Below are 19,544 nucleotides of genomic sequence, written 5' to 3'. Positions count from 1 at the left end.
GTCCAACTCCTACAGACTTACTACCAGTGCTTTCAGGCATCGCCCCACCAAAACTACGCAGAGAGAATTCTACCATACGGCTCGCATTAAAGGCAGAGGTCAATGATCGCCATCTCCTCCACAATGTAGTCCTTGACGCACAACAGCTCACACGTCAACGCCTGCCTTCCTGGCGCCCTTTTTTCTCGACACATTGTGGCGCTTCATGAAGGTCACTTCGATCTGATGAAGTCATGGAGAGACCGCTGGGAAACCATCTCACGGCCCAACCAGTTCCAAGTCACACCAGACACTACGGTACCACATAGCTTAGACCTGCCAAGAAAAGAATTGGTAACTCTGAATCGCCTCCGTACTGGTGTTGGTCGCTTCAAGCACAATATGTTTACCTGGGGATTGTGTGACTTACCAGCCTGTATTTGTGGTGACTGTCAAACAGCACAGCACATCATAAATCACTGTCCAGTGTTTCAACCTGAAGAACATGTGAATCTCATAGACCCTGATATGAAGACACTGCTCTGGTTGCAACAATTGGGAGATGTTACCTGAATTGCTGCCTCATAAGCAAGAAGAATGGGAAGCTGCCTTGAAGTGTGGTACTCATGCTCTCACCCCGAAAGTTGAACCGTCGTTTCGAGATCTTATTGTTTCTTTGTTTTCAATCCGTCGCTTAACCGAATGAGCCATCGGGGCAAATGTATCGTTTTGCAACCGGAACTCCCGTTGTTAGACCTAGTAATTATTAACCCCTGGTTGATGACAGTCCAGTACTCCGGATGTATTCCTGATCGTAATTTAAACTAATTTTCGAATAAAATAATGTGCTTTCGTCTCACTTATTGATGTACTCCGAGTTACATTGGTATTGTAACAGCGTATACCACTGTACTTACTTCTCTATCCTCGTTTTTTGCATTTTTGATACCATTATCTCTTCTAACAGCTCATCAAGTTACTGGAAGTTTACGAAGTCAAAATGGTAACTGAAACTAGACAACGAATCAGCAAAGAATATACCATGGTTCTCGCCGAACGCTCCCGAGAGGAAACAGCTCTTCCTGCCGATCTTTGGAGTCAGCACCAACTCACCAGCAACAGCACATCCTCCAGCGGTGCAATGAGGGAAAACTTCACAGTCAGCCGACCCCATTTTGTTGAAGACTTTACGCGAAGGTGATTGTGGTTTAGTTGTATTAGTGATAAAATGACACTAACTTTATGTTCGGTTCATCATCATAATCCATCGTCGGTTTGTTCCCCACTAGTGGGGGTGGCCGATTGTTTCCGCGCAGCAATTGTTTTAATCCCTTTTCTCCATTTCACCCTGTCCCTTGCATCTTCCTCCTTCAGTCCGACTTTTTTAAATTCATCCTTCACTTGTTGTTTCCACGTTCTTCTTGGACGACCGCGTTTCCTCTTCCCATCCACCTTTAGATCTAGTGCCTTTCTAAGAAAACTTCCTTCCTCCCTCCTTATCACATGTCCATACCATCTTACTCCATTTGCCCTTGCCAGTTGGTCTATGGTCTCTCTCATCTCTAGCATATCCAACAATTCTTCAGTCCTTTTTTCCCTTCTCGTTTTCACCCCACACATTGCTCTCACCATTGACCTTTCCATTCTTCTCAGGATTGCCAGTTCACTCTCTCTCAATACCCATGTCTCGCTACCATATAGCATTGCAGGCCGCACACAGCTCCGATATACTTTTCCTTTCATCCTTAGTGAAAATTTTCTGCCATGCAACATTTCCCCACATTCCCTGAACTTTGCCCAGCCCAATCTTGCCCTTGTTGTCACCGCTGCTTCACATCCACCACTTCCATTTATCTGATCACCCAGATAACAGAAGTCTGTCACTGTTTCGATGCCATGGCAGAACTCATCATCATGGCCTTCCACTTCATTCCTTCCTTTACTGCATTTCCCACAAACAAAACACTTCGCCAATCTTGTTGCGGCTCTCTTGACATTAGCACATCTTGCATGTACCCACTTTCCGCATTCCTTGCATTGCATTGAATTTCTCATCACTCTCTTGCCACATATTCCACAGGGATCTACTTTGTTCTCAACAACTGTTCCTTCTGCTCCACTCACCATCACTTTTGTTTTTTCAAGATTCACCTTCATACCCTTGGTTTCAAATGCTTCTTTCCATTTCTCAAACTTTCTCTCCAGTCCCTCCATACTATTGCTTGTCAAGACCAGGTCGTCTGCATACAAAATTTCACTCAATAAGCGCTCCCTCACTCCTTCAGTTACAACGTCAACCACAATAGCAAATATCAGAGGTGACAAAACTGATCCTTGGTGTACACCAACCTTCACAAAAAACTCGTTTGAATAATTTGATCCAACTCTCACTTTTGTTCTTGCATCCTCATACATAGACATCACAGCTCTCACTAATACCTCCGGTATACCTCTTTTCCTCATTGCCCACTCCATCACTTTCCTTGGTACTCTGTCGGTTATACTTGAATACGTGAAATAAAAAAGAGGTCATTTTTTTTTTTCAAATTTCATTTTTTTTTGTTTTTCTGATTCTTATCAGTGTCTTCTAAATGATAGCTCAAATACCCCCTTCCTCTAAATATTTCTATTGATTTTAAAAAAGGCCCATCTCCAGCAATTGATCCTCAACTTTACCATAGTTTCTCCATAGAATTTTTACGGATTGACATTTTCAGGCACAATACTTCTTACCGGTATATCTAAGCATACAATCATTATCGAAATTCCACCACAAAAGTAAATGACTAAAATTAATAAAACGCATTAATCTCAAAAACACCTTTGTGTAAATTGGGCTCTTCTTGAATCCACGTATTCAATTGCTCTTAAATGAACCCAATGCGGTGTTGGTTCTGTTAAGTGATCTCATATGAGAAATATCAATCGTTGACTTCACGTTTTGTCAAACTTTAAAACTGCATCTGGGTGTTCTACGTGTTATTTTCGTTCACTGAAAGAATTTCCTTATTTCAATTTCTTGTTTAGACTGAGATGTCCATGAGATGTTTAACCATGGCTACCTGGAATTGCAGCCTGATTTGTCACATTTGCAGATTTTGACTTCTGCTACTGTTTGATTGAAATTTTTTGCGATTGTTTTAGTTTTTGCTTACTCGCAATGGTAAAAAAGCTTTTTGTTGCCTTAAAGAACTAGTAAAATTTCAGAATAAGTAAGTTAAAAAGCGCTCAATCAGACTATTGGCAAGCGGCTCACAGTGTGACTAAAATTTTCTGATTCAAATTGTATTTGTTTCGCAAAGCCAGGTGAAGAAAAACTCAATTTGTTACATGGATAACACAGTAAAAAAGATGTCAAAACATTATTTTTAGAAAATTTTATTCAGGCAGTTGCCAAAAGTTGGCAAAATCTGGAAAAGTTTGCAGAATATAACAAAACAAGGCTTGTAATGTTACACTACAGGTATGGACACAATAAAAACCTCTTTGACGCTTGCTGTATGTACCACATCCACAGGTTGATGTCAGATGGCAGCGATGCTAAGGACGGCGAGATAACGTTCAAGAAGGAACATTTAAACAATTGCTTATCGAGATTGGCCACAGACGTGATGCAACGGTGAGAGACGTGGTTTTAACGTTAAATTTCATCAACTTTAACGTCGTCTTCTGTTAATGATCCCACTCGGTGATTGACATGATTAGCAATAAATGGGAAAAGAAGTACAACTCAACACAAATTGAAGATGCTGCTACATTTGCAAGAACTTTAATGAAATGAAAAAGAAAGCTTGCAAAAAGGGTCATTTCTACAACGTTTCAACGACGGAAGACGTTGATACAACGCAAAAACGGCAACTGTTGTTAGCTGGGACGCACACAGTCCACTGTTTTCCATTGAAAAACACCAAAACATCTTTTAAACATTTATAAACGTTTGCACTCATGATAGGGAGAGGGAAAATTACGAGAGCTACACCACGTACTACGAGAATCTGCTTCGTCATCATCACCACTTGCTCTACGTCAAAGAACTTGAGCTGCAAGCGTTGACGTCACAGAAAAGTCCGGCGCAGGACGGAGATAGCGCTGTTGAAGCTCAGGTACTTTTTTGGTGCAGTTTGATTCGTCGCTTTAACGTAGAGCTTGTTAAAGCGTGCAAAAATGCTCAACAAATATCCCTTGTGCATTGGTAACTTCTGTGGTATTCTGACTCTCCACTCTTTGCTACAATGCTTTTGACTTCATACTCTCAATCGATAAATATTTATTTAACCCTAACATCTGCAGACGTTGAATCAATGCAAAAACGTAAGCAATGCAATAAATGTTGTTAGCTGGCTTGAATTTCAGTTTCAGCTTGCAGACAGGAGTCATGAGTTGATTCTAGAAATCACTGCACTGCGAGCCAAAGTGACCGAGATGCGAGAACAGAGTATGACAATGGACCAAGACATCAGGGATGACGTCCGCAGGGATTACCAGGTATCAGTTCAATTGCCCTTGCTATCACGACAACAAATCAATCAGAAAATCACTCTTTTTTACGTTCAATCAATTTTGAAAATTGATTTGCTGGTTTGGAACGAGCCTTTTTTCAAAACCTCTGCAAAGTTATAAAGTTGATTTTCTTTTTTTTTTTGCGTTTCTGCCGATTTATTTGAAACAGTTTCCCATACGGATATTCACTGAAAGTAAATATCAAACCCGTTCTGACTGAAGTTTGTTGTCTCAAGAAACGGTCGAATTAGATCGAGTGCAAGGAATCATGCACGCTTACTTGCAATACGTTATCTTACCACCTTGAATGGCAATTGCATTGTTTTCAAACCAGAGCTAAATTTTCATTCTTTTTTTGTACTGCTTCGTTATTACATCTAACCGACGTTGATTCACAATAACAAAATTATCATAAAACAGTTACCAATGTTGTATGAAATTCTTAACAGCGTTTTTTTTTTCTCAGGAACTAGTGCAAAACCTGTTTGAGGTTTGCTTCCAAATGAAATCTCGTCTCTCGCTCTGCCATCTTAACATTCACGAAGACGTTCGGAACTTGATATCGGAAACGCGGGTCGAAGCGATGAAATCTCTCGGCAAGTTAAAGAACAACACACCGACCTCAACTGCGGAAGAACGCCTGAGAACAATCCATGCCAAGGTCTGAACGCTGGTGGCATTGTTTGACCCACTTCATAGAAAAAAAAGAGTCATTGATGCCAATATAAACGGGATGTTTGAGTTGCTTTGAAATAAAAATTCTTCTTTCATTTTAATTAGAATATTATCTTGACATGGCAGAGTACTCAACCTTCAAAATGCAAGTTCACCATTTTGTAATCGCTTTTCTATACAAGAGACGACTTGAGCGTCGGCCCATCAACAAATGAGTCATTCATACCTTCTTGCTATTTTTAAAAAATACATATACCGAAACCCTCTCTTTGCATACAGTGCGTACGCATTTGAAAATGACAGTTTTCATCTGGAAAAGATCAGAATTGTCCTCCTAAAAATGTGTCCGTTTTATTATTACATTTTCCTCTTGAGACAATGGAAAGTGGGTAAATGATGAAAACAGCATTTTAAACTGCAATGATGCTTTAGGAGGAGCAAGTGAAACAGCTCCAAGAAGAACAATGTGATTTGAACAAGCTTCTCACTAAACTGCATGCTCTTCATCATTGGAAGAGATCAACGACTGGAGGAAGATACAAAGTCACAGTGCAGAAGTTGAATCAGGAACTCAACAAGTTAGCGTTGCTCCTAATTTTTTTCGTTTTTCTGGTTATGTATTTTTTGAGTAACAAGACTTACTATTTTGCAACATTGATGACATGAAATGGCAACACAACGAGCGGTTTGTGATGCGCAGACGTTCGCGTCGTGGAATCTATTCCTCCAATTTTGAGCGTTTATAAAGTTTCTTAACCATTTTCAAAAATCATCTTCAAAGGACAAGACGAGATTGCTTGAGCAAGACTCTGGTTGCTAAGGAAGAGGCAGAGCTTCGCCTGGAGGAGCTCAAGTCGGCGAGGAGGTCTCTTGAAGGATCGGATGCAAAGTTAAAGAATACCTACGAGCAGATTGAAAGAGACAGAAAGCTGCAGAAGGAAAAGGAGCACAGGGATCTCCAAGAGAAGAGGAACAGGTGAGAGCCACAAGCTTAACTGGCCTGCTAATCACCAAGTATTGCAAAATACAAATAATAGTAAAATTCTGCAGTTCCCATTGAAAATAACTACGGTACTGTACCAGAATACAACAATGGTAGAGATGTTACTTTGTTGAATCATAAGCACACGAAAGCAATGACATTCGGTCTGTTGCAAAAAGATAAACAACTGCGAATGTTAATGTTGGTAGCGATACATCATCTTGACGGCAGAAGTTTTTTTTGCATTTTTTTCTGTTTCCTTTGTGACGGAGCAAGGCGCCAGAATGTGAAAGATACAAATCTACTTTTCCCACAAACTTAAGCATGATTCCTCTCTCCCCTAGTAAGACTTTTCACAATATGAATTCTCCATTGATTGATTGATTGTTGCCTTCGTCCAGTGATATCGTGACCTCAATCGAACCTCTAGCGAACCTCAATCGTCGTCCTCCAAAGAAATACTATTTAATAATCTAAAATCAACACAGCAGCATTAAGCATCCATAATTGTGATCCCGTTGCTATGGAGCTATTCATTGAATCAGTCGGTCAAGTTAGTAGGTTGTGCGCTGAGAGTGAAAGCCTTGACCAAATGATTGAATACATTTCCTATCTTCACATTTTACCACCATGCATTGTGATGCTCTGATATCCGAGAATAAAAAAATACTTACAAATTCCTTTCACTAAATCGTTTTGTGGCAAACATATTTCACATCCATACAACGTTGCCAGATGGCAAACTGAGAGAAAAACTATTTGATCGCAGACAACAGCTCGCCAAAGCGAAGCAGCGCGACATGGAGAGGCTGATGGTGGAGCTGGAAGAGAAAGATAAACGTCTTCGCAACGTCACTGCTGATGTGGACCGCCACAGCCGCATCGAACAGAGCAACCACAGCAAGACACAAAGGTTGGGCCGTTTTCTTTGTTGTAGAAATTATATGGTTTATGTTTTTCAGATTTAATCATTTTTTTACACAGTTGGCGGACCTGGCATTTATTTGAATTGTCTTTACCATGAGAGTAGTTGATCTGATGAACACCCAAACTTTTCAGTATTCAGAGTAGTTCAAGTAATTTTAGTTTCCTTTGGCACTTGTTATTGTTTTGAAAGTGGAAGAACATTAGTAGGAAGCAACTGAAAAAAATAACTAAGCAAAAGTCTGCAAAAATCTATTGTTGTAAAAGCATTCTTTTGTTTATATGGAGACAATCGTCTGGGGTGATTGGTATAAAGCTCTCTGGAGGTCGATTTAAAACTCACACAACCTGTCAGTTGTGACTGACAGGTCGAGTGTTAAGAGCGTCTGACTGACTCTCGAAAGATCGCAGGTTCCACGCTCATCAAGAGCACACGTCTGTGTCTTGACAATCCAATTACGTCATGGCATGCTTGAAGGTGGACACAAAGATTTTTCTTTGTGTGATTCAACATTATCAATGGCTATCAGCCTGCACAGCGATGATAATTAACTTTTATATATTTTATTCTAGAGACCTAAAGCATATGACCACTCAGTTGTCGATTGAGAGAACGTTGAAGCTTGACGCCTTTGACCGGGTCGATAACTTACAAGCGCAGGTTATGGAAAACGACAGAAGTGTCGGCGCCATGGTCCTCAGCAGGCCAACGAGTGCTTCACTCAGTGAGTTACCATCTGCTTTATTCTAGATTAAACTGGAGTAATCTGGTTGAAACCAGAGTTAACAAAAATTTAAAAATGTTCTGAATGTCTTTAAACATAATGGCCAGAATGTGTGACAAGTCTAGAAAATGTGCAGAGCAGAGCTTGCAATGCATCAACTAAACTTAACAAACATTCTGAAACGTTCTGCCTACTATACTAAAAAAGCCAAATGCACTTCAACAACAAAGCAAAAAACTTTTAAGTTTTTTTTAAAGTTTGATAAACAGCGAATTTAGCTTCTACAAAATATACTCTTTATCATGTTCAAGTTCGGTGAAAATGTAATTCATCTCAGGCATTGCAAAGTCTGGTGTCACCCAACGAAGCAGAACCAGATCAACCTTCATCACCTCACCGACTCCTTCCACGCCGAAGATCAGGGTCAGGCCGATGAGTTGTGTTCCAGCGACCCACAGTAGAGCAAGTGATGTGCTGCTGCCGAAGAAAAGGCCTCAGACTGTAAGTGCATGTGGTCGTGTATTGTATATATGTAATTTAATCTAGATTGCTAATATTCTATAAATGTTCTGGATAATTAAAGTTATAATGGCGAAGACTTTAAAATGAGATCATTGAAACGCACAGTCATAAAGGGCTGTCACCTGCTAAGATTTTCAATGTTTTGAAAGGGTTTGTGAGTCATTTTGGTGTATACAAAGCAGTAATAAGGTTCAGAGAGACTGGTAGCTGCTTATCAAAGGTCAGGAAATCTTCAGAGAGGTCCGCAAGAACCAAAAAACTCATTAAGAACATTAGAGAAAAGTTGCAACGGAATCCTGGAAGGAGCACCAGAAAACTTGCTAAAGAGACACATGTTAGCCGTTCAACCGGCCAGAGGGTGCTGGTAAGGGTAAGGAATCTTTAGGTCAAGTTCAACAAAATTACCAAACCACAACTTCTTTTTGATGCCACAAAGAAGAAGAGGTTCAAAAGATTAAAGATTCTTCTGAATAAGCTCCTTGATGGCACGCAGCCACGTTCTCTAGACTGATGAGAAATTATTCACCGTTCAAGCCATACACAACAGCCGAAATAATCGGATTTGAATTAAATCAAAAGATTCAGTGCCTGTTGAACGACGAACTTCATTCAGGAGGCAAAACCAGCTTCGGTAATGGTGTGGACAGGGGTTACGGCCACAGGTTTCAAAACTCCTTTGATTTTTATCGAGGTTGGTGTCAAAATCAACCAACATGTTTATCTGAAGATGTTAAAGGATGAAGTTGTTCCTTGAGTGAGGAAAGTTAAAGGAAACGAAGAAGTTACACTTCAGCAGGATGGAGCAATCTCTCACACAGCCAGATTGGTCCAGGACTGGTGCAAAGACAATTTACAGTTATTTTGGTCCAAGGAATTATGGCATCCATCTTCACCTGATTTGAATCTAATTGAGTTTGGATTATGGTCTATCTTGGAGCAGACGTCCTGCGCTGTATCCCACTCGTGTTGAGGTTTTGAAGCAAAAACTGACCAAATCATGGGCAGAAATTGACGCTGAAACTGTGCGTGCCACGTGTGATCCTTCGTCTCTGCCAAGTTATTAAGGAGATAGGTAGATATATTGAATAATTCTTGGATGTAATTCCTACATTTCTCTTTAATTTGATTATGAGTTGTTTTCATTGGCCTTTATATAACTGAAAAAAACACTTTTATTTGTCCACTGGGTCGTCCTGTATGTGCTGTCATCATCATCATCCGAATTCGGGTTTGTCCCCGCTATTGGCGTTAGCTAATTCTTTCCTCGCAGTGATTGTTTTCACTTTTTTTTCTTCGTCTCATTATGTCCTTCGCATTTTTTTCCTTCAGTCCGACCTCGTCTGCCTTATTCTTCACCTATTTCTTCGGGTTCTTTTTGGAAGTCGCCGTTTTTTCTTACTACCCTCCTTTAAATACAATCTTGCCCTTGCAAATTTGTCCCTTTAGCTTCCATCATTTTTAATAAAATTTACTGCCATACATTTTTCCACATTACCTGAACATTGCTTAACCCAATCTTACCCTTCTCATCACGGCTGCTTTATTTGTCAGAACGTGTCTTTTACTATGATTGGAGGAACTACTAGTCTGCATTGGAGCCTTAGATACTTTTGAGAAAAGTTACTAGCCTATATGATATCAGGAGTTTGATCTTACGGGTTACTAACAGTATGCCATAGATTGAGTTTTGCTTTTAGCAGCATGATCGTTGCATACCAACATTCGTCATAGCACATAACTAGGGAACTGTGTTCCAAAAGCTAGTGCAAACCGCTATTACCACAGCGAACTCGCAGCATCGGGCTAAAACAGGTCGTTAAAATTTACATTGTGAAGTACTTACAGTTTGTTTGCCGTCTATTCTTGTCTTCTCTTTCGCTGAGTAAGCATGGCCGATAGTTTAATCTTTAATTGCTAAACATCTTAATACTCTAACTTGCCTGTTAAATTAGATATCTCCAAGCAAAGTCACTTAAAAATTAATTTATATCCTTACTTTCAACAGGCTGTTGGAAGATTAAAGAACAAAATAGCTGCGGCCATTCTCACTGAGATATATCCCCCCACGGATGAACACGAGACAATAATACATCTTGACAGGCTCGCAGAATAACCTGGAATCTACCAAGCTGTGTGTGAGCTGAAACTTTAACAGCAACTTTCCATTTTAAAGAGGAGTTTTTACGAACCTTCACATAAAACTGAATGCATCATCATTCATAGATAGTTAGCCTAATCTTAAATACTTTCACCTTTTTATAACTGATGTTGGCTACTTACCTCTCCTGCAAGTCAAGCATTATATTTAAGGCTGCCTTTCTTTGTAGTCAATCCACAACTTCGATCAAATATATTGCACACTTTATTTTAGGTGTAGGCCTACAATACTCATTACTCAATGTTAAGCCTTTATTTTTAATTTGTTAGCACAACGCATTTATTCATAATAATTATCGCATCTTACTTGTTCAACATTACCATATAGATTTATTTAGATATTTCTTTTTTGTGCTTTAACATGTTCATTAACTTTACCTATTTTTGCTTCATCAAATGCCTTCTGACCGGATTACAAACTTAGGCTATATGCTGTATGGTTCAAGTCGAGTTTATTACCAAAAAACGGTGCATTTACACAGAGCTATTTTTCAACTGCTGTATGTCCTATTTTGTAGGAACCGCTGGAATATGTTTATCACTGTGGTTGCGAACAGCAAGGTTTCATTTTTACCTGTTGTGATAATAGGCTGTTTACTGTTTAGGCCATAAAACTTTATTTGTTTGACGAAAATTGATTTGGATTCCAAAGCGCAGAAACTGGGCTGCACATTTAGTCTAGAATAGATAGAATGTAGATTATATTAATAATTTTAAAGTGCTACTTAATTTTTGTTGCTATGTTGCCAAGTAAGTTATAATTTTTACTATGTCACAAGTAAATTATTTCAAATGTTTTTTTTGAGCAAACCTTCACATTTTTTTCCTTTAATTTTACCTCCGAAAGTGTATACCTACTTTTAGTCCCTAACTGTGTTAGTCTGAAAAGCGTATTTACCTAATTTTGCATAAAGTTGTGCCAAGAATTATAATATTTTTGCTCGCGCTTTGGCGCCTCATATTCAATAAAGCATCGTATCACCCCTCATAGTGGAATGAATAACTTATTGTGGCTATGGTCTGTCTCCTATGTTGCATATTTTACTCAAATTACATCTGTCAGGTTCAAAATATTTTTTAGTCAAAAATATTTAACTTAGTAATTTAAAGTTCTGAAGGAATCGCACAATCTGCCACAAGGACCAGATGGTAACGAAACACTTAGTCATTGGGAGTAAGCGTATCAAAGGAAGCCTCCACAAGTGGAACCGCCAAGAATAAGATTAAGAAGTTTTCTCAAACCGAAGATAAGCATTCCCACAATCAGGATCACAAGTTCCGAATAGGATTGAAAGCTGAGCCTCGCTTCGCACTCGACGTTTGAACGGCTTTTTGTAAGCCTATTTAGCAGAATCAAGATGCGCGAAAAAATTTATTTGAAACTTTGTGCACACACAGAAAGAACGTATTAGGCTATTTAAGTATAGACCTACAGACCGGGGAAACTGAGAGTGCTAGCAACATGTGCTACCAAATAAATGAACGAGAGCAAGGTAATCATTACATAGCTTAGTTATTGCAAGGATCAAATTACAGTGTAATTTTAAGGTAACACAACTTTCTTGCAATGGTTACAATCGGGAATAGAAAACAAGTCAATGTATGACTGGAAACTGCTAAACTGAAATAACATTTCATCGTTGCGGTTTTTCGATTTGAATTGCAGCCAACTGATTTGTCATCTTGTCCAACAGCAATACTATCGTATGCATCAGAAAGTAAGTAGCCTAGGCTACATGAGAGACCAACTGAAGAGGAAGTACAAACTTCTATTTCGCCTTAGCTCTCACCTAAAATCCTGTGTAAACCCTGCGCAAACATCTACAGACATCAAATACCTCTAAATGTGAAAACATCAGATCTTTTTCGCAATAGAAGTGTATGAATTTTACGTAGGCCATAATAAAATAGCAATGAATAAAGAAACGCGATTTATCAGTCAATTATTATGAAGCAAATTCTCTTTCACGTCACGAAGGAATGTTTTCGTTCATAATCATTTAGCTTAATTACGTCATTTATAAACATAGTAGGCCTACAATATAATTGGAGTAAATTACATTAACACGAAAGATTTTTATACGTAGGCCTATAAGTTCACATTAAAAAAATACAGTATGCTTGTATTCTCAGCTAAAAATCTGACATTTTGCGTTGATAAATCATTTGATTACAGAAAATGACAAATAAAGATACAATTTTGTTGTCTAAGAAAAGCATTAAATTATAGAGAGTAAAACCCCCCGTCGTGGCGTCTTGAGTAGCCCCTGTTCGTCGCCGCACTGTGGTGGCTTTCTGCAAAACATAAGTAGTGTTATGAAGCCGATAAAAAATCTTTAAGGAAAATTGCTTTCATGCATAAATAATATGACGTAGGAAAGTTGCGGCAGTTTTAATTTAACGATGGTGGTTTCAAAAAACGATAAAAAACAAAACTGTTTCAGTATTTCACCGACTTTCATTCCGGGGGAGAGGGCGGTTTACCCGCAGACTTTGTGTACAAACATCTCAGCCAGTAATAGTATCCATTGTTGCATCGTCTAGCGACGTTAAAACGATGTAAAAACGGAAACTTTTGCCCGACGGGGGATTATATTCTGCAGTTGGTTGTGTGGCTGAGTGATGAGAACACTGGGTCGACTGTCAAACCGAGGAAGTCGGTTTGACAGTCACCGAGAGCATGCATTTTTTTCGAGAAAGACACCTAATGATATGTCTGACGATGAACACGCAAATAGGCTTCCTTTCCACTTAATCTGAATTCACAATTTGAACAAGCATTAGCCTGGATAACTTGTAACAACAAGGGTAATTGTGCAGCACTTCTACAAATTCAATGCCACAACTCACTAATTGCTCCTTGGATACTGTTCGGGTTTTCCTTCTTTATTGATTTGGCGGTTAGCAACGGGGGGTACAGCGGATCAAAAGGTGGGGGTACTTCTTTTTTACGGTTCTTAAGCAGACGGCTGCGACGCAAAACAAAAACCGCTTTTATAAAAAGAAAGGATGTAAAATAACACAAACGTGTAAGGCCACCTGTCCGTGCACTGAAAATGTACATGATATAAAGCACATTCAAGTCCTAGTTAAAATTTAAAATCGTTTGTGGGCTACCGCGACGCATTAAAATTTATCCTTTGAAAACTCTACAACAATCCTGAATATTTTACCCATGATCTTCAGTGGCGGTTTCCTTTTGAAAAAGTGTTTCATTGTTCCCGCTAAGAAATTCCTGGTGATGATCATAGTGGGACTTGATGACGAAATCCAAACTGTCATTTGGAGCTTCTGGATCAAAGTGGAAGATCTCTCGTCTGTGACTCGCAAGTGTCGCTTTTCGATTCAGTCTGTTCCATGGCTCTTCATTTTGAGCTTCTCCCGTGTTGCGTTTGAAAGGACTTTTCTAAACAAAGCCCAACAATAAATTTTAAACCCAAAAACTGCTGTTACAAATATACGTTCTAAAAACACCTCCACTGATATTTCATTTAATGGTGTTTGTTGTGGTCCCGATCCGAATTTATGCTTTGACAGTTGTGCCATTTGTAATTGGAGCCGTTGTTGTAATAAACAAAAATTAAAATAGGCTAACTGCTTTTGTAGACGCACCTTCACTCCTCCAGTTGGCTTATGTATTGGCCATCTAACCGATTGGCCTCATTTTCTCAATTGCATTTATCACTTCTGCATCATTTGTATCTATTTAGCAATTATTTTTCAGTAAACGATTGCTCTGAAAGATCTCACCATGCTGGCATAACGCATAATCACTTTATTTACTTAGCTGGAAGTTGTTTTTCTTCAAGAATGATTGAATGGCTTCACAGAACAATAGTGACATCAGTGAGAGACATCAAGCTCTTCACAAGTTTGTCACAGTATCACATTGAACTGCACTAATTACTGAACATGCCGCATCAACAGCTCAACCGAACCCCTCACGACTTACAAGCCTCATGCTTCCCAAGCCTGACATTGTCATTGGCAAAAAATTTTCAAATGTCAATAAACCAAAGTCGTAAGTAATGTCGTCAGTCACAGTTACCTGTGTGCTTCGGTTTCCAACAAAATTATCATCATTTTGTAATTTTGGAAAAGGAAATGGGTCCCGTCCTGAAGGCATATTGATTACAAAGTACCAGTAGTTTAAATTAAAGCATACATTAATTTAAAGTAGTCTACAAATGTAAAAAAAAAAATTAAGGTTTTAACCAGTACAAGTTTTTAATGACTATCCAATTGTTCAACATTAAATAAATACATTACAGCTGTGGGACACTTCTCTGTAATTTTGGTTTAATCCAATTTTGTCTTTGTAAAAAATTGCATCCTTTTTTCCCATGAATTAAAAGTAATGCTCTGCGGTGAATTTGTGTAAAAGAGTCTTACATATATCATAATTTTAAAATATTCTTAATAGCCTATAAACACTCATGATTGTAATAGTTAGTTTTACTTTGCATCTAACAAACTAGTTAGTTTTACTTTGCATCAATTTTATGTGTGATGTCCTAAAAAGCAAAAACCTTTACATTCGCTGTTGACATTGTTGTTACTTTTTTTTAAATTTTGTGTATTGCTCAAAATCAACCATATCATGGTCAAAGAAACACAAGAAATAAAAACAAAGAGATGTTATAAAGCAGTAGATACAAAGTTTGGTATTAAAACTCCATTTGCATTCGTTGGTTAATCAACAGGTTGGCAAACAAGCAACAACTTTTTACAAACTGAAACAAACTCTTGTGGATGAGAGCTTGAAATGTTACAAAGTCATTATTCACAAAGGCACAGATGACGCAGTTTTATGTTTTCTTTCTGGCCATGAAACAAAAAAATATATTATAACCTACTTGCCATAGCATGGCAGATTGGCAGGGTTTAGAAAAAGATGGAGGCGACAAAATACGAACATTGAAGCCAATTGAGACCAACACAATTTACTAACCACAAGGATTTGATACGATGGCTGATCCATAGAGTAGTTTTGCAAAGTTTTAAGGAATTTTTATCATTACAAAGCATAAAAAAAGCAGAAGGAAATAGTTTGCAAGCAACGTTCAAGAACAGTGAGTAACATCATCATGCCCAGGGTTAACTATGGAATTGTAAATAGATGTATTAAACTCAAATTAATCTGTAGCATAACAAAAATATGAAAAGTTGACAGAACTTATTCGAATCCATAAACTATTTCTAACTGAAAACTAGTGTCAGCAATTTTGTTTCTTTGGCAGTACAGACTAAAAGTTGTATGTATATGAATCAGTAAATATAACTTTTATCTTTCATAAAACAGCAGCCTAGAATTTTCCTAGTTAAGAATCACTTTTGGAAAAGTTAAAAACACAACAACACTCAGATTTGTATTTAAAAATTATCAAAATAGATCTCAAGAAGTATACAACTTAAAAATAAACTCAGTTTTAGTGCACATTGAAACCTTTTTTGGCAGTCTGATCAGCATTTATACGAACATCATTTTTCTAAAAAGATACGGTTTACAAATTTATAGTCTACCACCTGGCTAAGCTGGCACTGATATATGATATAAAATGACACAAATACAACATGTGAACCTATACATTGCATGCATTTTTTTCTAGACTGAACAAGTAACTTAGCAATGTAACAAATTCATTATGAAATCATGGCTATATGGATTCAATAGTTTGAGATGAGTGAATTACACACTGTAATTTTAGCTAAAACCTGACTTTTGATACAATTGAGTGATAAACAATCCAACTGGTACACAAGCTTATTTTTCCTTCCCAGTTATTTTAATTTTCTCCAGTGTAAAACTACATACACAGTAAGTAAGCATTGTCTATATCAGTGATTTTGAACCTTTGGGAGCATGCCAAACTCCTGCAATCTTTGCCAAATTTTCATCAAACTCTTATAAAAATGTAAAGAATAATTTGCATTTATTTTTTTCTTTATAAAGTTATTACCAGTACGATGAAAGAATATTATGATATGGTACAGGATCAATAGAGGTAAAATTAAGTTTAGCTAAGCAATGCCTAGTTTTCAACAGCAGCCTCAAAAGTTAAACTAGTTTTCCTGTCAATGCACGAAGTTAAATTTTTTATCAAAATATTGAATATTTATCAAACACAAAAAGCTGGATTTGTAGACCACAGAACTAAGCTACCTACTAAGCCTTTAGCTACGTATAGCATTCTTCTAGTCAGTATTGTGTGTAGTTTTGCAAAAAACATCAGTTTTGCAATTAAAGGTTCAATAAAACAAACAAAAAACTATGCTTAGGTCAGCCCAGAGTATTACTCTGCTGTCTTGCACAACATATTTCTTTGACCTGCAAAGTATCTTGCATTTGTGCAGTGGCAAAAAAAACTAAATTACATTTCAACTGTTCACTGTTAGTGATTTAATAGATTGCATGAGTCAAGATTCTAAGGTCAAACATATACACGAATCTAAGAATTTAATGGTACCGGTATCGATTACAATGCAAGATGTACGTTTAAGCAATTTCAATGGTATTGGAAAATTACTATTTATTTACTTTGTTATAGTAATTTTAATAATGAAGAGAATTTTTGTCAAACCTTTTATTATATTGAATTCTGGTCCAATACACATGGTACTACAGGGGCACTCTCGAACCCCAGGGGTTCAATCAAGCACATGTTAAGAACCACTGGTTTATAGCTTAGTCTAATAGCTGAAGTTCTGATGCTACTAGTTCTAGTAGGCCTTACCTATGTTTACGTAACCACTTCCTGATAGTGCCCATGTTGCATTCTATAATTAAGAGTAGTCTTATGCATGCAACCTATATTGCACTTAATATTACACAAACTTACTCTACTGAGTTTCTTGTCTTGCGTTAGAGGCCGCTACAGGTTATGCTATTTGACCTAGGCACAGTAGCCAGTGGATTGTGCATTCATTGAACAGTGTGTGGTCTAAATATTAATCTTGGCGTTGGTATGTCTGATATAGATAGATGATGTGGTGTACAGTTTGAGCCACACACAGACACAAAATGGTGAATTGGTGAGACCACATTGAAACTTATTGCTATTGAGATGCCCTACTCCAGTTTGTAAGTGTTAGAGCTTCACCCATGCCTTCTGAGGTACAGTAATTCTGCTCCTGGTGGGGCTCTATTATTTTGCAGTCACTATTTCAATAGAATAAAAATATTAAAAACATTACTAGCTGTTTTTATAAAACTTACAAACATGTTGCAAGATAGTCACACATCATTTTTTTTTCTTGTCTACACTTAAAAGTTAGGCTGTGGCTATAATTACACTATATTGTGTAATAATAGCCTCAATAGTGTTGCCAGATAAGAAATTCTGCCCTAATTTGAGAAAAGTTTAAAGCTCTTTAAAACAAAAACTTGTATTTTGGAAATTTTTTCAGTCCTGGGCAAAGATCAAAACCCTAATCTTATTCTTAACTCTGACCCTTACCTTAACCTTTCCTAACTTTAATCCTAACTCTGGCAACACCTGATTGTAACCATGGCATTAAGTGTGGAAAAATAGCCACTTCCTAAAAGTTAAACATCTTGAAGTTACCATCACAATTGTGTAGCCTACACAACTACATCTATGCACAAAAGCAAAGCAAGAGGAATAAATAAGCCACTTAAAAACAATAACTTGAAAGCAACTTGTGTAAGCCAAGAAACCAGGGATATCTAGAGAAAGGGATATGAAGGCTCGCAGCGATTGCCTTATTCTCATGACACTACCAGGGCGGTAGTTTGTAGTGCTTTAAACATGTGGTTCTTTTTAAAATTGTAGAAATTTTTGTAGTGCAGCTGGTACAATGAGCTACAGAAAACAGATAGCAAATGTTACGTAGAGCATATCTAAAGAATACTTGTTTACAAAGACAGTTGAAAAGTTACCAATAAGCTGTTTTTTTCAACAAAGCCTTTGCAGTAGGCTAGATGTAAAGCAAGTATATGGGTAGTTGAATTAACAAGCAACCATGAGCATGCTGCGAATATCCAGGCCTGATTCTAATAGCGCAATGCAAGTTATCATAACAAGATTTATTAAACTACTATTAGTGCCAATTGTTATTTTACGATAAACAGAGATTATTTACGATAAACAAAAGCCCTTCTATTGTCAGACGTAATAAAAGCCTTCGTATCCCCTTCTTCAGATATCCCTGCAAGAAACTTGACTCTTTTTTATTGTAAAAAATTGATATGCTAAGCCTTTTGCATTTGTAAGTTTTAGTTTGGCATAGACTACGGTACTGGGCTGCATTGTATTGTGCCTTATATAGCTGTCCAACCACCCACTAACATTCTGTAACTTAGAAAAAAAGACACTCTTACTGTTTTAAATGATTTTTTATGAAAGACTAATCATGTCAACCTAACTAAATGTTCCATTGCACTCACTAGCCTACCAGTGTGCAGTCTACTGTAAATTTGATAGATGGTGCAGTTGTAGGCCAATATTGTTTGCCATAAATTTTTTCTTTTAGGAGTTACTTTAAATTATTTCATTTTTTTCCTAATTCATAACCTTGTTACTTAAGTTTCTGTACGCTTCCGCCAGCAAACATCAATAAAAAGCATGTTATTTGGCTAAAACAAATAATTCGCAGACCACCAGCACGGTCTATCTGTAGTCATTAGCAACAACAAAAAACTCTCGTCTGTCACCTAGTGGAATAAAACATATTTTATAAAGAATTCTTTTAATTTTGACAAATTTACCTTGAAGTGATTAAAAAATAACAGTAACCTCTCAAGTACATGTAGCTCCACACAAAGTGAAATTTATATGAGTTTTGACTCTTTTTTATTTCTTTAAAAATAATGTCTAAAAATACATTATTAAAAGTAAATGTCTTTACTTTTAATAAAGTTTTTTTAGACATTCATCATCAAAAGACATAATAAAAATACAATACACATTTCACTTTTTGTGGAGCTACTTACTACGACAAATTTTACTACGCAGTTAAATGGTAGGAGTTGGGAGTGGTCCGATGATCAAGCTACAAGTAGGCTATAGTCAGTGGCGCCGGAAGAAGGGGGGGGCAGGCGGGCAGCTGCCCCCCCCCAA

General features: G+C 37.6%; 2 protein-coding genes across 2 annotated transcripts in view; one reads left to right on the top strand and one right to left on the bottom strand.

The window, feature by feature from the left end:
- Positions 1-11,452, top strand: part of LOC145769322 (uncharacterized) — a 38,580-nt gene extending 27,128 nt beyond the window's left edge. Inside the window, exons 38-48 of the mRNA XM_082580917.1 lie at positions 947-1,176; positions 3,497-3,598; positions 3,932-4,082; positions 4,333-4,464; positions 4,946-5,140; positions 5,587-5,732; positions 5,936-6,130; positions 6,906-7,049; positions 7,634-7,785; positions 8,123-8,286; positions 10,313-11,452. Of these exons, the coding sequence (XP_082437043.1) occupies positions 947-1,176; positions 3,497-3,598; positions 3,932-4,082; positions 4,333-4,464; positions 4,946-5,140; positions 5,587-5,732; positions 5,936-6,130; positions 6,906-7,049; positions 7,634-7,785; positions 8,123-8,286; positions 10,313-10,420 (1,719 nt within the window). The 3' untranslated portion in view covers positions 10,421-11,452. The remainder of the gene's footprint in view (positions 1-946; positions 1,177-3,496; positions 3,599-3,931; positions 4,083-4,332; positions 4,465-4,945; positions 5,141-5,586; positions 5,733-5,935; positions 6,131-6,905; positions 7,050-7,633; positions 7,786-8,122; positions 8,287-10,312) is intronic.
- An 874-nt stretch (positions 11,453-12,326) lies between these two features.
- LOC145768643 (protein CFAP276-like) lies at positions 12,327-14,647 on the bottom strand. The gene is made up of 4 exons (XM_082580194.1): positions 14,513-14,647; positions 13,638-13,870; positions 13,315-13,433; positions 12,327-12,759 (listed from the first exon to the last, which is right to left on the bottom strand). Exons 1-4 carry the CDS (start codon positions 14,588-14,590, stop codon positions 12,689-12,691), a joined length of 501 nt encoding a protein of 166 aa, XP_082436320.1. The 5' UTR covers positions 14,591-14,647; the 3' UTR covers positions 12,327-12,688.
- Between the last annotated feature and the right edge of the window lie 4,897 nt (positions 14,648-19,544).

This window comes from Aplidium turbinatum, chromosome 4 (genome assembly GCF_918807975.1).
Source record: "Aplidium turbinatum chromosome 4, kaAplTurb1.1, whole genome shotgun sequence".
Lineage (NCBI taxonomy): Eukaryota > Metazoa > Chordata > Ascidiacea > Aplousobranchia > Polyclinidae > Aplidium > Aplidium turbinatum.
The sequence above is the reverse complement of the archived record's forward strand: the minus strand, read 5'-3'. Positions and strand labels throughout refer to the sequence as shown.

Bases quoted from the DNA above. Each gene is read 5' to 3' on its own strand.
- LOC145768643 (XM_082580194.1), bottom strand. From the start codon at position 14,590: ATGCCTTCAGGACGGGACCCATTTCCTTTTCCAAAATTACAAAATGAT. The intron at 13,434-13,637 runs GTAAAATATTCA...TTTGCGTCGCAG, and splicing joins ACCGCCACTGAAGATCATGG to CCGTCTGCTTAAGAACCGTA. The intron at 12,760-13,314 runs GTGAGTTGTGGC...TATGTTTTGCAG, and splicing joins CAGTATCCAAGGAGCAATTA to AAAGCCACCACAGTGCGGCG.